The sequence below is a fragment of the Micromys minutus genome (assembly GCF_963924665.1).
Source record: "Micromys minutus genome assembly, chromosome: 17".
Classification (NCBI taxonomy): domain Eukaryota; kingdom Metazoa; phylum Chordata; class Mammalia; order Rodentia; family Muridae; genus Micromys; species Micromys minutus.
In genome coordinates, this window is record NC_137952.1 from 12799141 (window position 1) to 12814523 (window position 15383).

Here is a 15383-nt window from a genome sequence, read left to right on the forward strand (position 1 = left end):
ATTGTTATTGTTGTTATAATAAATCCTAAATGACAGTTCTTTTTTTCTACATTTTCATTTGCTCTCTCAACAGTGTCTGAGTACTGTAGCAAACAATATAATCAAAAGCCTTGGATTTTATATTCTAATTGGAAGAAACTAACATGTGCTCTTAGGTCAAGTAACAAATGTGGTAGAGAAAAAGCAGGGGCTAAAGGGAGTATCCTGTTGGGCTCTCTTCTAAAGATGTATCAGGAAAGGCCTTGGTAATATCTAAGTAGACATATAGAAGGAATGAAGTGAGCTAAGTGGATTTGTGGAATAATATTCAGCCAAAGAAGTACTTGGTCTGAGGGTTCTTAGACAGCTATGGGCTTAGTGTGTTTGATCCAAGGAGGCTCCAGTACAGAGAAAAGGGGAGAGCAGTTATAAATGAGGCCAGAGTAGCCGCTCTCAGTACACGAGAGGCTGTCTTAAAAAGAGGGGCTAGAGTAATGATAATGACATTGTTGTAGTAAAGGCCATGTGGGGGGATTTCTGTTGACTCCATGAACTACATTTCTTAGTACTGAGAAGTCCAGCGGATCCCTGACTCTTTGTTGAGTCTTTCGATGTGTGTAAGAGAAGACTGGCAGCCAAGTCAAAGCTATGGCTTGATTAGGGTGCCTACTTAAGCAGACTGGCGTTCCAAGAGATGATCTGACACTGCATGTTCCTCATCTCTCCTGTCCCAGAGCCTTCACATCTCCCCTTTCCTACAGTACTGAGTGGGCTTAGGAATGCACTTGTCTAGGGAATCAGAAAAGTGACACTTGGCTGAGGCTGAGTTAGAAAAGGCAGTACCCCTTTAGCTTAGTCCTTCTCCTGGAACATGTGCCTTTGGTGTCCTGAGACCTAGTGTGAGAAGGCCAGTTCCTATGAAGCAGCCATAGAAGCATGTAGAGATTCAGTCTCAAGGTGGAAGGAAGTGCCCACTCCAGGCTCCAGATATTTGGATCATACCAGTCCAGGTACCAGATATGTGAGTGAAGAAGCCCTTGAGGTAAAGCTTGGGTCCAGTCATCATTCAGCTGTATCATCATGAGAGACTTGAAGCCAGAAGTATTTCATTGAGTGCTTCCCAGATATCCAGCCACAGGAACCAAGAGAAGACAATTGATTATTGTTGTTACAAGCAACTGGAAAAATAAAATATTTTTTTCAAAAATACAGGCTACTGATGTTTAAATTAAGATGATGTGTCTTGGGCTAGAGAGATGTCTTAGTGGTTTCATAACACTGACTGCTCTCCCAGAGGTCCTGAGTTCAAATCCCAGCAACCACAAGGTGGCTCACAACCATCTGTAATGAGATCTGATGCCCTCTTCTGGTGTGTCCGAAGACAGCTACAGTGTACTCATATATATAAAATAAATACATCTTTAAAAAAAAAGATGTGTCTTTGGAATATAATAAAAAATCTTTTAGGAACTGTCCATAAAAATTACCTTTACAGATCATATCTGATTAATATTTTCACATCTGTGTGTCATAAGCAGATAGACTTATAAAGAATTAATAAAGCATATTACTATAATTTAATATAGTTAAAACTTTATTGTGGGGTTACAAGTATGCCTACCTCTGTGTATGAGTTACCAACTGCTGTGTGAAGAACAGCCACTGTCTTTGTGAAATGTGTTTACCATTAAAACCATATTGAGCATTACTTACAATGCATCTTGCATCATGAGATTGTGCTATTTAGGTCTGTGAAAACTTATACCTAGCATGTCTAGTTACTTGTGTTCTAGTCCATAGAATTATTATAAGAACTGATGAACATGTTTCTCATCAGAAGATTTTGTCTTTTAAGGAAATGGGCCCTGATGAATATGAAGAGATGGAGGAGGAAGCTGAGGAGGAGGAGGAAGAAGAAAATGATGACTCAGCAGACATGGATGAATCAGATGAATCAGATGAGGATGAGAATGAATCAGATGAGGGTGAAGGGGAGGAGAGACGGAGAAGAGTCTTCGATGTTCCCATTCGCAGACGCCGCTGCTCTCGTCTTTTTTAGCTGCTGAAGGAAGCTCTGGAATGACACTACCCTGTTAAATAGATTTGTCAATAATGTAAATAATTGTGCTCAGCATATAGCAGGAAACTAGCATGAAATGTTTCAGACCTAGGCTCCACATGACACTACATTAGGAGTTGGATCACTTTGCTTTGTTCTGTGGTTGTAGGTAGAGGAAGAAATGGGAGTTGTTTGTTCTCTCTTTCAGGAGTCAATGGGAGAGCAGTTCTCTAGCTAAAGAACAGATGTTCCTTTGCTTAAAAATATTTTCTACTTAAAAACAAAACACAGAGGTGAAGGGAAAATTGTTTTGGATGATGATTTTATATGTAGCAGAAATGCTTACCCAAGAGTAGAAAGAGACTGTATGGGCTATTGTGAAAAGACCCCTTTTAGTTGTTTAGAGACTAACAAAGTTTGTAATTAGCTTAATCCACTTCATGGTTGTTAATATTTTATACTCATGGGAAACTAAATGACTAACTTAAATAGGAATAGTTTGCCCTTTCATAGACAATCTATCCTCAAATTAGTCTTTGTCACACAGACCTTGAGTTGCAAATTTTCATCATTACTTTTAATTTAAAGTTTTCAACATAACTTTGGACTTTAAAAGTTAAAGTTCTCACACTATGGCCTTTCTCACATTATTTACAGATTCATCATTTTTAAATGTAGTTTGTAAAAGTATGTAGAGTGTGTTGAAGATTCTTCACAATGTCTCATGTAGTCTAAATTTGTAAATATGCTTTCTGTTTTGTTTCTTTATACATTTGTCTAACTTTGTGGTAAGTGATCTGAATTTTATGTTAGGGTTAGGATATTTTCGTGAAACATGAAATTTTTTTTGTAATTATATAATTGAGAGTTTGGAATGAAATTCTTCAAGTGTCAATAACTCCTATTTTAAAAACAATTTTGTGTAAGTGCCTATTTCCCATAGATGAGTATTGAACTCTTTTTGTTCTTAAGCTAGAAGATGTCAGTGGTACTTGCTGGCTTACAGCCAGAGTATAGCAGGTCTATTCAGAGTTGACTGCTGACTTTGATGACACTCTTGTTCTATATCAATATTCCTCTAAAACAGTTCAGTCGTGGAGAAAATTTAGGAAGAGAGCACCATATTCAAGGCAAACTGCCTGCTCTCAGGGACCATGAGCAAACTTGCCCTTTTATGAGGACAGATCAGAATATTCCAAGTCATTTTCCTACTTATTTTTCATAAAAGTACAGTCACATGGTGTTTCAGCAACAGAAGCCAGCAGCACCCTCATCTTCTGTATACCTTATCTGTTGAATGTCTCGTTTTTTTCTTGTGCTTGATTAAATCTCATGTCGTTTTCTTTGGCATGGCCCCAAAGCATACAAAATCTACTGCTAAGGCTGAGAGTAAGTTGTCATCAAGTGATTGACCCAGAATGAAATTAGAATGAAGGACTTTGAGGTGAGGGGAATCACTGATGGCAGCTGCTTACTAAGTTAGCTGCTCCACCATAGCTATACCCTCAAAGAACAAGAGCAGGCGGGACATAAGGTGCTGCAGCATCTGCTTCATTGAAGGCAACACGAATATTTCAAAATAGGTCAACATCGGATCTGGAGGCCCTTGTAATCACCTGACTTGACACAAATGTGCCCTCAACGTCATGATGACCACTGCCATAGCAGGGTTTGCCTACGACACTCAGAGAAGACTTAGACCTGACTAGGATGTTAGTACCTGAGAGTTGTGGGTGGTCTAAAATGGATACTCATTAGAGTATTTGAAAGTAAGTAGGAAACTGCAAACTTGTGGATGAAGGCAGCAAACTTTTAAAAGGCGTGGAGGGTAGTTACTTGCCAGAGAAAACCCTCCTCTACTCCATCTAGGTTTGTATAAAATACATTCTGTAGTGTTTGCATGGTGATTAAACCACCTGGCAATACAATCACCTAATGATCCATTTCCTAAACTATATTCCACTGTTAAGTGAGAATGAGGTTACTATCACACTGACAAATACTGTGCAGGCTACCCTTTCTAAAATTGTCAACTTTTTACATTTAGGCTGCTATAACTAGATACTGTTGATTATAATATACAGTAGAAAATAAAGGCAGGCTATGGCAGCACATACCTGTAATCCCAATCCCAGATTGAGGCTGGAGGATTGCAGTGAGTTAGAACAGCCTAGGCTACAGAGTAAATCCTGTTTTTGTTTTTGTTTTTAATGTAGCAACAATCTAATGTCCCACATTTTCATAAAGATGCTTTGTGGATCAGTCAGTATAATTCATAGGAGGGGGATGGGATGTAGAAGACAAGCACTCAGACCCTAGTGTTAACCCACTTTAAAAGGTCTTTCCCAATAAAGCAGTAGTTAAGAAACCATAACAAAGCTGGCCCTCACTTCCTTGCCTTTCGTTGTATCCCCTTTTCTAGTGTACAGATGATGGCCCAACTGTGCCTAAGCCTAATGTTTGGCACAATACTTCAAGATTGCTTAGCCTCCCTTCAAAATTTGCCTTTTGATATATTCAACAGACTTTTATTTTCTGGGAGAGAGGACAATAATAGACCAAAGAAAATCCATCCAAGCCCAGCTTGATGGCCCAACGAAATTATCAAGATTACTGACCGGAGCATGGATGATTGACTGCTGCCACTGAGGAACAGCATAGCAGCTGGGGGAGGGCTCACAAGCATCTGGCGTTCCTGGGAAAGTCGAGGCAGCTGCACGCTTGGAAAGTCTCTTCTAGCAAATTTGTACTGCTTGTATAACCACTGAAGAGGTCGTTGGTCACTAATTTCAGTTTTGAATCTCCTGAGGACTTTCATAACCCTCCCTACTCTCTTCAAAAGGCTGTTTCTATGACTAGGTATTAGCTGTTCAATAAACCTCCACCTCGCACTAGTGTGGCTAGTTGATAAGCCTCTGTGAACCACATTGCAAAAATTCTTATTTATAAAACTTTTCAGTGTGTATGGGTGTTTTGCCCTCAGTATATCTGTGTGCCACTTGTGTGCCTAGTGTCCCTAGATACCACGAAAGTTTATTGGATGCCCTGGGTTCTGAGAATTGAAACTGAATCATCCGGAACTGCAGTCAGTGCTATTGACTGCCTAGCCATCCCTCTACCCCGTCAAGAAATGGAATTTAACCATTGACATCAATGTCTCAACCAGACCCTGGTGGAACAAAGTCCACTTCTGGCTCACAGGCCTCTTGAGAACACTTTTTTTATTCTACATATTTGAGCCTCAGGATGAGTCATTCCTAAGTTAACAGCTTAAATGGTTTAGGTTCTTAATGAAAACTCAGAGGTAACTAGTTCAGAACTGACTTGACATGATGTCACACACACACACACACACACACACACACACACACACACACACATCCCTGACTGGCCCTAAACTTCTGATCTTGCTTCCACCTTACACATGCCAAGATTACAGCTGTATGATACATGTCTGGCTAAGCTTTACTCTTAAAGACACTTTATAGTTGCAAATTGACAACACATCATATTATTCAGGGAAAAATGACAAAAGCTAAACAAAAGATGTTAATAAACTGGGTCTCTCACAGTAACGTGGAGAAAGGGCCTGGAATGCAAATCTAGGGTGGCAGCAGCAATGGGAGCAAAATGAATTGTAGGTGAACTTGCAATGCCTAAATGGTAAGTGGGTCTGGTTTGTTAATAGATATGAGGGGGTAGAAAAAGTTGATTCCTAGGTTTCTGGCTTTATGAAAACCCAAATGGCAGGAAAGCTGTCATTTGGAGATGAGATTTATACACTCCTAAGTTTAGGGCCATGAGATACCCAGAAGTAGGCTAGACGTGAGAATGACGGTGTTAGCTGTACAAGAGAATATACATAAAGGAAACAACTTAGTCTAACCCAGGTGTCTTAGGGATACCATGCTGTGATGAAATACCATGACCAAAAACATGCTGGGGAAGAAAGGGTTCATTTTCATTTGGCTTACACTTTCATATCATTGAAAGAAGTCAGAACAGGAACTCAAAACAGGACCTGATACAGAGGCCATGGAGAGGTGCTGCCTACTGGCTTGATCTCCCACTCCCACCCAGCTTGTTTAGACTGTTATAGAGCTCAAGACTACAAGCCCAGGGATGATCCCACCCAAAATGGGCTGGGCCTTCCCACATCAGTCACTGATTAAGAAAATTCTCTAAAGTTGGCTTGCAGTCCAGTCTTATGGAAGCATTTTCCCAATTGGGGTTCCCTCCTCTCAGATGACTCAAGCTTGTATCAAGGTAACATAAAATTAGGCAACACCAGAGAACTCTCAGTTTAGGGGGTAAGGGAAAAGACTCTCAAAAAGAAGTCAAGAAATTGGTATCAAAATACCTGGGGTTTTAGAACTTATGAGCACTGAGTTCTAAAAAGAGAATAGATCATAGGAGATACACAAGTCAGTGTATACAAAATGATAAAAGGGCCGGTAAACCATACAGCCAGGCCATAAATGGGGCAAGCCCACCAAACATTCTCTTGGGGGCAGCATGTATTCTGCAATGGTAGAGGTTACAATGTGTTTGCAGAGGTGCCTTATTTCCAGTGCCAAGTCCCTGACACATTGATTTTGGGGTTAGCTTACCTCTATCTGGTTGCTGCCATCTAGATCTGTAGACTGTGAATAGTCTTCAGGTATAGCAATTCCTTCATAGCAATGGGGCTGAGAATTTAAGCATAATCAACAATCCTATTTTAAGTCCAGGTGCGAGGAGTTAAGAACCTGGAAAGTGGCTTCTAATAATCGCACAGGTCCTGACTCAGGTGAGGAAGTGGGCAATTTGGGAGGTGGAATGGTTTTAGGAAGCAGTTGGTTAGATGGGGCAAAAGGGTGGCAGGTTCTGATGGAGTGATGGTGGGTTGAGGTGTGTGTGTGTGTGTGAAGGGTGGGTTGGCTTGGCCTTGCTAATACCTTGTTGGGGCATAAGGGGACCATGGATCTCATAAAGCTATGGTGGAGCAGTTGGACAGTAAATAGGAATCCTGGATCATAGTCAGAGATGTAAAGTCTTAGTCCCCATGGCTTTACCAGCAGTCCAGTTGGCCTTCTTGTCAGCTGCTGTGAATTTTATGAAAATGTTGTTGCTTGAGGGTACCCAGACAGTAAAGGGGCTCAAAACAAGGTCTGCAAGTCTCTCTTACAGGAGGCTGGGTGTCCTTTCTTATGCAGGACCAGGGTCCAAGTGTTTGTGTATCTCCAAACCAGGTTACAGTAATGAGATCATCTTTGATGGGGGGCTTCCAGCTCTTCCACCCAGTAGATTCCCATCCCCATGTAGAACAGAAAAAGTACTCTGGATCTCCACATTTGGTTCCCTGGCTCTGATCCTGAGACTGCCCTGGGCAGATTTACAAGGCCTGAGACTATGTATTCTTTTTGGCCCCTGGTGAGCTGCAACTGTAACCAGGAAAGGGCTGTTGATCTGAGAGGTCTCATCCCTCATCCACTAGGTCACGAAGGTCTACATGAAGGTCATGGATCCAGGTGCCTGGAGGAGCCAAGTGGGAGGGAGAGTTAGCAGTCTTACCCGTTGCAGCATTGACTAACTGCCAGGTTAGATTTAGGAGACAGTGGGGGCTAGTGGCAGCAAGCAAGAAGGATCAGGAGTGCTGGAGTTGCAGTTTTGGGGGATAGACAGGGTGTGGGGTGACCTTCCATTGCTCTTTTGGTGGTTCATCTGGAAGTCTCCTCAAATGGAACCTCAACTGCTGGGTCATCTTCCCCCAAGAGATGAGGAAGTGGTGTATATATGTTCTGGTCTTGTCTGTAAGCATGGTCAGGATCACAGTGTGAAGTCCTTTCCAGAGAGATTCCAGAGTCTTGTGGCTATGTCTCTTAATCCAGACTAGTTCAAAGCAATGGGGATTAGGGGAGGAGCAGACTCATAAACCTGGCAAATGGCAGGCCAGAGTTGCTTCTGGACCCTATGGAGGGTATCCAAGGATCTTAAAAACTTATTTTGGTCATATTCAGCATGGGAGGAGGCCTCCCATATAGGATCTCAAAAGGGGCAAGACCTAAAGTATAGTAGATGTTTCTAGCCTTTTATAAGGCATAAGGTAGGAGTCAGTTTCAAGGGTTAATTTGTTAAAGACCTCCTTCAGGGTCCAATCATTTATTCTCTCTACTTGTCCTGAACTCTGGGGTCTGTGTGCACAATGTAATTTTCAACTGGTTCTGAGAACCTGTGCTAGAAATTGAGTTACCTGAGAGATGAATGCTGGTTCCTTGTCAGACCCAAGCAGGGTAGGCAAACCATACCACAATATGGTGTCTTCCAGAAGCTTCTTTGCTACTATGTTGGCAGTCTCCTTTGTTAGGATAAGCTTCTACCCATCCTGAAAAGTTACCTATAAAAGCTGGCAAATTTTATAGCTTGTTGTTCCTGGTTTTATTTTTGTAATAATCTATTTCCCAGTTAGCCCCTGGCCATTGACCCTTGATTCTCCTTAATTGGGGCCTGAGGGGTTCACAGCCTGAGAGGTGGGACTGTAATGGCAATAACTAGCCTCTTGTCTACAAATAGGGTGAAAGGTTTGGTCACATCAGGGAGAGCCAGTGCAGGGGCTGTTAGTAGGGCTCGCTTGATGTCATCAAAGGCCCATTGTTGCTCCCTGTTCCATTTAAAGGGCACACTGTCTTTAGTAAAGGTTATAAAGGAGCTGTCAGGGAGGCAAACTCTTGAATCTAGAGTCTACAGAAGCCAGCAGTCCCCAGGAACTCACGAACCTGTTGTGCAGTCCTTGGTACTGGGATTGAGTCACTGCTTGTTTCCTGACCTCTGTGAGCCATCTCTTTCTTCCTTTTAGTGAGTACCCCAAGTATGTCACCTGGTGTTGACAAATCTGGGCCTTCTTGGTGGAGGCCCAATATCCTAGCTGGGCCAATTCTTTCAACAGCAGTTCTGTTCCTTGATGACAGGTCTCCTTACTTGGGGCTGCAAGAAGCAAATCATCAACATACTGAAGCAGAGTTACCTGTGGGTTAGCTGCATGAAAATGGGCCACATCCTGATGTAGGGCTTCATCAAAGATGGTTGGTGAGTTCTTAAAACCTTATGGTAGCCTGGTCCAAGTCAGCTGACCACTTGCTCCAGTCTCTGGATCCCTCCATTCGAAGGCAAAGACTTTTTAGTTGGTGGGATGAAGTCAGAGGCAGAAGAAGGCATCTTTCAAGTATATATATAATCACTGTATACCAAGCACGGTCTGGGGGGTAGGGAGCATAACAAGTTGTATGGGTTAGGAATGGCTGGGTGGATGTCCTGTACCTGCTTATTGATTTCCCTTAAGTCCCGGATGGGCCTGTAATCATTGCTGCCGGGTTTGTGTACAGGCAGAAGTGGGGTGTTCCAAGGTGACCTGCACTTTACAAGGATAAAGCGCTGGTTATGAGTTTTATCCCTGTGTGTGCCTCGGAGCTCACAGGATATTGGCGCACCACTATATGAGAGGCTTTTAACTCTACAACCACAGGTGGTTGTTTTTGTGCTAGCCCCATTCCTGCAGTCTCTGCCCAAGCCCCAGGATAATTTTTAAGCCAGGTTTCCATGTCTGCCAGCCTCACCACAGACATTTCAAAAAGTCAGTGATCATCTTCCAGATGCATGGTTAGGGCAGTTATCGCTGGTCCCACTTTGGTAACCTTTGGTCCTTGTGGGGTGAAGGTGATTTGGGCCCCCAGCTTTGTGAACAAGTCTCTCCTTAATAGAGGGGTAGGGCATTCAAGAAATAATCAAGAATGAGTGTGTTACCCAGCCCACTCCCAAATCAACTGATCTTCGGTTAGTTCATGAACATTGTTGTTGATCGATAGCCCCGATCACCCAGGATTTTTTCTGGGGAAGGGGGCCTTTAGAATCTAGCAAGACTGAGTGCTAAGCTCCCATATCCACCAGAAACTCGACAGGCTGCCCCTCCACTTTCAGAGTTACCCTAGGCTCGGGGAGAGGCTCCGAGCCCCGTTTCTCCTAGTCTTCTTCCTCTTTAGTCAGGGCTAACACCTGCCGAGGGATACCCTTCTTCTTGGGGAAATCTCGGGACCAATGTCCCTTTTCTTTGCAATAAGGACATTGATCTTTTCCTAGTGGTGTGTGGTTGCCCAGACTCCCTGTCTTTTTATTTCCTTCTCTAGGTGGTCCCCTGTCTCTGTCACTCACAACTGCACCAAGATCCGAGTTAAATTTCTCTCCTGCCTTTTATCTCTTTATCTCTCTTGTTCTCTTCCCTCTTTCCTCTCTCTCCCTTTCTTTTCTCTGTTCTCTCTCTTCTTCAGTCTTTCTCTTATAATATAGTCTCTCTCTTAAGTATTTTTAGCTTCCTTAACCAAATCCTGTAAGTTCAAATCCTGTAACCCTTCTAATCACTGTAATTTTCTCTTTATATCCGGTGCTGATTACCTGATGAAGGTCATTGCCACAGATGCCCTTTGACCCTCCGCAGTTGGGTCGAAAGGGGTATATCTCCTATATGCCTCCATGAGTTGTTCAAGAAACATGGACTGCGGTTCAGTGGCAGCCTGCATTACCTCCCTTACCTTAGCTAGATTGGTGGGGCGCCCTGGAGACCAGCCACTAGAGCCTGGTGATAGACTGTCAGTCTCTCCCTACCTGGTGTGTTGTAGTCCCAATTCAGGCGGGTAAGCCGGAGCCTGAGGTCAATGACGGCTGGCGGGGTCAAGGGTTCCGGCTGCACTGTAGGGGGAAGTACAGGAGGATATGGGGGCGGAGGATCGAGAAGTTGGAGATCCTCAGGATAGATTTTCTTTCCAGTCGGGAGGGCTCCTCTGTGGAACTCTGGACCACCAAGACTCAGGAGCTTGGTGGCTGCCGGGGTTGGCAGACCCAAGGCTTCACGCAGGGAGGAGGATTCTGTGATAAATCCTCCCAGACCATAATATAAGTTGCTGACCCGGATGTCCGTGTGGTCTAGCCTGAAAAGCAGTATCTCTGACCAAACAGATAATGTCTAGGTCAAAAGTGCCCTCTGGTGGCCAGCCTGTGTCAAAGGTAGGCCATTCTGAGGCACAGTGTGTCTGCTACGGCCCTTTGTGGATTTCAATGGAGAGATTAGGGGCCCTACACTTAGCTTCAGTCCAACGTTCAAGAGTCAAACTAGGGGGGGTAGTCACAGTCTGTCCCATCATCAGTCAGAAGGTCAGATACAGACAGAGAGACAAGAATATAAAAACAACACCAAACAGACAAAAGTGACTGACCCCACTTGCTGCTCCACAAAAATCCAAATGTTTCAGCCGGCGGCATGGGCCAGCGGGGCGTGGTACACATGGGACCTGCCGCGGTGGGGCGCGTCGCCAAATCAGGAGGACCCAAGCGGGTCCTCTTCAGAGGAGACCATCAAGCGTCCTTGCCTCTTCGTTTCTCCTGGGGAGTCCCCCAGGGCCACTGCAAATCAAACCAAAAGTATCGGAGGCAGAATGAACAAACAGGACAGACTGACACACATAGGCACATACAGAAAGCGCCTTTCTTACCTCCAAGGTTGAGTTCATGGGCAGGGGCGGTCATCAGATCCTGGACAAGCCCCCAAATGTAAGACTCCCCGAAGAGTCCTAAGAATCGATGTCCACCCCTCAAACCACTGAAGTTGGAACTTGATGCAACACAGCAGGAGGTTTTATTTGGGAACCAGCTAGCTGGGGCTCAACTCACGCCTCATGCAGGAGGAGAGGAGAAGAGCCCCAAGCCTAAAATTACACAAGCTTATAAAGGCAAAAACCACAAAACCTGGGAGGGGAGGAGGAGTAGGGACCTTCCAGGGGGAGCACTTCTCACGGGCTGTTTCCAGGTGGTCAGGATATGGTCTGTCAGTTACTGGATTAATGTCTTTTATCTGGCACACACACACACACACACACACACAGCTGCATTTCTCAGGGATGTCTTGCAGGTTTCTGCCTCGAGGCCACTCCCTCAGGGTCCATGAGTTCAGGTTCTCAGACCCCGGAGAGGAGAAGGGCCAACTTAAAATTTTCCATCTTTACAGGACAGTGTGAGTTACCTGATCAACCAAGTGTCCTAAGTGAAATATTTTGCACCTTGCCCCTTGAAGCAATTCCTTCAGTTTTCAGTGACCAGGTGTGCAGCTTGATGAATTTTATACTCCTTGGTAGGATGGGGCAGCCTTCAGAGGTCAGCAACCATCCATCTCTTCTGTAAACTCCTTGGCATTTTCCCTGATCTGGTTTGTCTAAAGCAACATATTCAGGGACGACTGGGAGTGCAGAGGGAGGCAAAGCTACCAGGATGATGACAGTGGAAGCTAGGGGCTTGGGTGGCCTCCCTTGTGGCTGCATCAGCTAGCCTGTTCCCTTGGACTATTTATGATGTCCCTTCCTGATGCCTGGGGCAATGAGTTATGGCCACTTTAAGAGGAAGCCATAATGTCTCCAATAAAGCAAGTATTTCTTCCTTATATTTGATGGTTTTCCCTTCAGTAGTCAATAATCCCCTTTCTTGGTATATGGGCCCATGTACAGGAGCCATAGCAAAGGCCCCCTTAGCCAGTTTTAAGGCCTAGATTAGAGCCATTAGTTCAGCTTTCTAGGTTGAAGTTCCAGGTGGCAAAGCAGTTGCCCAAATGACAGAGTTCAAGAACACTACCGCCACACTTGCCTACCTGATTACATTCTGGATGAAACTGCTCCTATATGTGAAATAGATACATTCTGTGTCTAGCCTGGGCATGTCAGTCAAGTCTGACATGGAGTAACAGGCTAGGAGATAGGGTTGGCTGAGGGAACAATTCCTATTCCTGTCCAAGACCAGCTCGGTCAAACAACAGGTTCCCCAGGGCAGGAGCAAGGATTAAAAGAAAAGAGAGACAGTTAGTCAAAATTGTAACATGACTTCTGCCAGTTCTCAGGCTGAAGCTAAGCCTTCTTTATTTAGTCCTCTTTTTTTTTCTTTTTCTTTTTTTTTCTTTTTAAGATTTATTCATGGTGCAGGACACTCCTAGGTTAGTAATGGCAAAGCCTGGGCACGTAGCATGGTCAGCCAGTCTCAGGAGCTCAGGACAGCTGCAGACTCAGTGGCAGTAGCAGTGGCAGGGACAGCAGTGCTGAGCCTCATGGCTGGGACAGCACAGCAAAGAAAGGAAGAAAGTGAATTGCAAGCCTAAGAACCAGGATGAGCAAGAAATCCCTTTCCGTCTACAAGAGATTATGAGGAGCCGACAGGAGATGAAGATGTTGAGTAACAAGAAGAGAAAGAAGGAGGCCCAGGTGGCTTTCAAGAAGACGTTGGAAAAGGAAGCAAAGGGAGAGGAGCCAGATATCACTGTCCCCAAATTCAAGCAAAGGAAGGGGGAGTCTGATGTGGCCTACGTGCAGCTCATGGAGGAGGGGGCCCAGCATGTGCTGTTTCTTAGCAAGAACCAGGCCACTTGGCAGTCAGAGGTGCAGCTACCAAGAAGGAAAAGTCTGAGCAGAAGAAAGCGTTCCAGAAGCGACAACTTTAAAAGGCCCAGAAGAAAAAGGAGGCAGGAGCAGTGGACAGATTGAAGCAGGAGTTTCTCGAAGATATTGTTAAGTTAGGAGAAGTTCTGTTGCAGCTCCCGGAGCTGACAGTTCAGCCTAGAAGGAGCACAGAGATGCGCCTGGGAGGAGATCACTAATGCTGAAGATGCTTTTGGGCTCTGGTGGTGTGTCCCTGGCTCCCGCCACCTCACTAGCCTGCCAGTGAATCCTGGCGGATGAGCAGAAATGGGCTGTGCAGGCTTACAGAGCCCTGAAATGCTGCATCGACAGGAAATGACACCTGCACAGCCACAAGGCAGCCCTTCCCAGAGGCAGCTCTAGGCTTGTCTATGATGCAGAGACCCAGGGGTCTGATCCCCTGGAAACTGGCCTGGGAACTGCTAGACCTTAATAAGGGAGAGACAGCAGATGTTCGTTCCTGGATAGGGTCCTGAGAGTAAGCTTTCAGTTCGGAAGAGTGCTTTTTTTCTTCCCCTGAAGACTGTCCTTTTAGGAGGGCCACCCATCTTATACAGGGCAAATTCCCCCAACACTTGCTTGAGACATGGCTGGGAGGGCTGCTATTTTCCCTGAGCCTAGTTTCATTCTAAAACAAGTCTCGGCTGAGACAAGCCAGGCAGGACCAGTGTAGAAAGGACTCAATCCCTTAATCCAGCTAGTCACTAAAGCAGCTGGTGTAGGTCAGCCTAAGGTTTTAAGAAGCTCCCTTGGGTTCACTACAACCACTGGAAGGCAGGAACAAAGCAGAGCTGTTTATCAGGACAGTGGAAGAGCAGATATGCCAAGGGCAAGGGGGGCTGGCAGTCAGCAGCTTTTTTTTATTTGCCTGTGAAAGACCCCCACACTTCGTCCCGGGAAAGGCGACACCCAAAATCACTCATGAGAAGTGATCTTGATGCAAACTGAAATAGGATTTTTATTCCAAGTGCGCTTTGGCCCACAGTTGTACACCACACAGGGGTAGAGGCCTGCAGACCCCGAGTACAGGATCAGGACAGCTTTTATAGGGTTCACAACAAAGTCCTTGAATCCCAAACCAATCATGGCAAAGCCCGCGAATCATAAACCAATCATTTTAAATTATCTAAGCCCGTGCTCTCTAGGCCAATCATTGTAAACCATTTAAGCCTGCGCTCTGGGGACCAATTGTGTTAAACTATCTAAGCCTGCGCTCCGGGGACCAATAGTGTTAAACTACCTAAACCCGTGCTCCATGGACCAATCAGTTCCCTATAGTCTTGGAGGTCTGTATTTGCGTGGTCTCCTGGGTAGGGATGACAATGGCAGTCAGGATAAGTCACTAGGGTGGGGGGGGGGGCGGAGGTTTCTATGGTGCAAGCAGTTTGCAGAAACCAGATAAGTGGTTAAGTCAACTTATCTCCTGTTAACTTACTAGGCCCGGCTCGAGTATCCAAGGGCCTGTCCTATACTCTTTCAACCAGTTTCATACAGAAAGCAGGTTCCAGAACAGCTAGAAGTGTGGCCTTATATCTACTTATTGGCAGAGAACAGGGTCTGGAATTTGAGGTATTTAGGACTTCTTAGACTCGGGGTTAGGGCTCCTTTAGAGTGAGGTAGCTTGGGGGTCCTTGGAGGGGTTAGGCTCTATTGTTTATCCTTTCACCTGCAGGATCTGTATTGTGGCCAGAACTCCCAGCCCACATTTGGTTCAGCTACAGAGTGTCAGTACTGGCTGAGTCCCTTGAGGTATACACATGAAAACCAGGTTTCAGTGATTGACAAGAGTATTTATACCAAGAGGGTAGAGGAAAAAGACTTGGGAGTTCAAAATCAGCTGTGACTTGAAGCAAGTGTGAGGCCTG

General features: G+C 44.9%; 1 protein-coding gene and 1 pseudogene across 2 annotated transcripts in view; both read left to right on the forward strand.

Moving 5' to 3' along the window:
• The window catches only part of FBXO3 (F-box protein 3), a 34530-nt gene extending 30005 nt beyond the window's left edge, over positions 1-4525 (forward strand). The window contains exon 11 of the mRNA XM_080931487.1: positions 1835-4525. Within this exon, the coding sequence (XP_080787613.1) occupies positions 1835-2038 (204 nt within the window). The 3' untranslated portion in view covers positions 2039-4525. The remainder of the gene's footprint in view (positions 1-1834) is intronic.
• A 6799-nt stretch (positions 4526-11324) lies between these two features.
• LOC308431895 (coiled-coil domain-containing protein 137-like) lies at positions 11325-13765 on the forward strand (annotated as a pseudogene). The gene is made up of 2 exons: positions 11325-11399; positions 13165-13765. The product of its transcript is annotated as a coiled-coil domain-containing protein 137-like (transcript).
• Positions 13766-15383: the final 1618 nt, after the last annotated feature.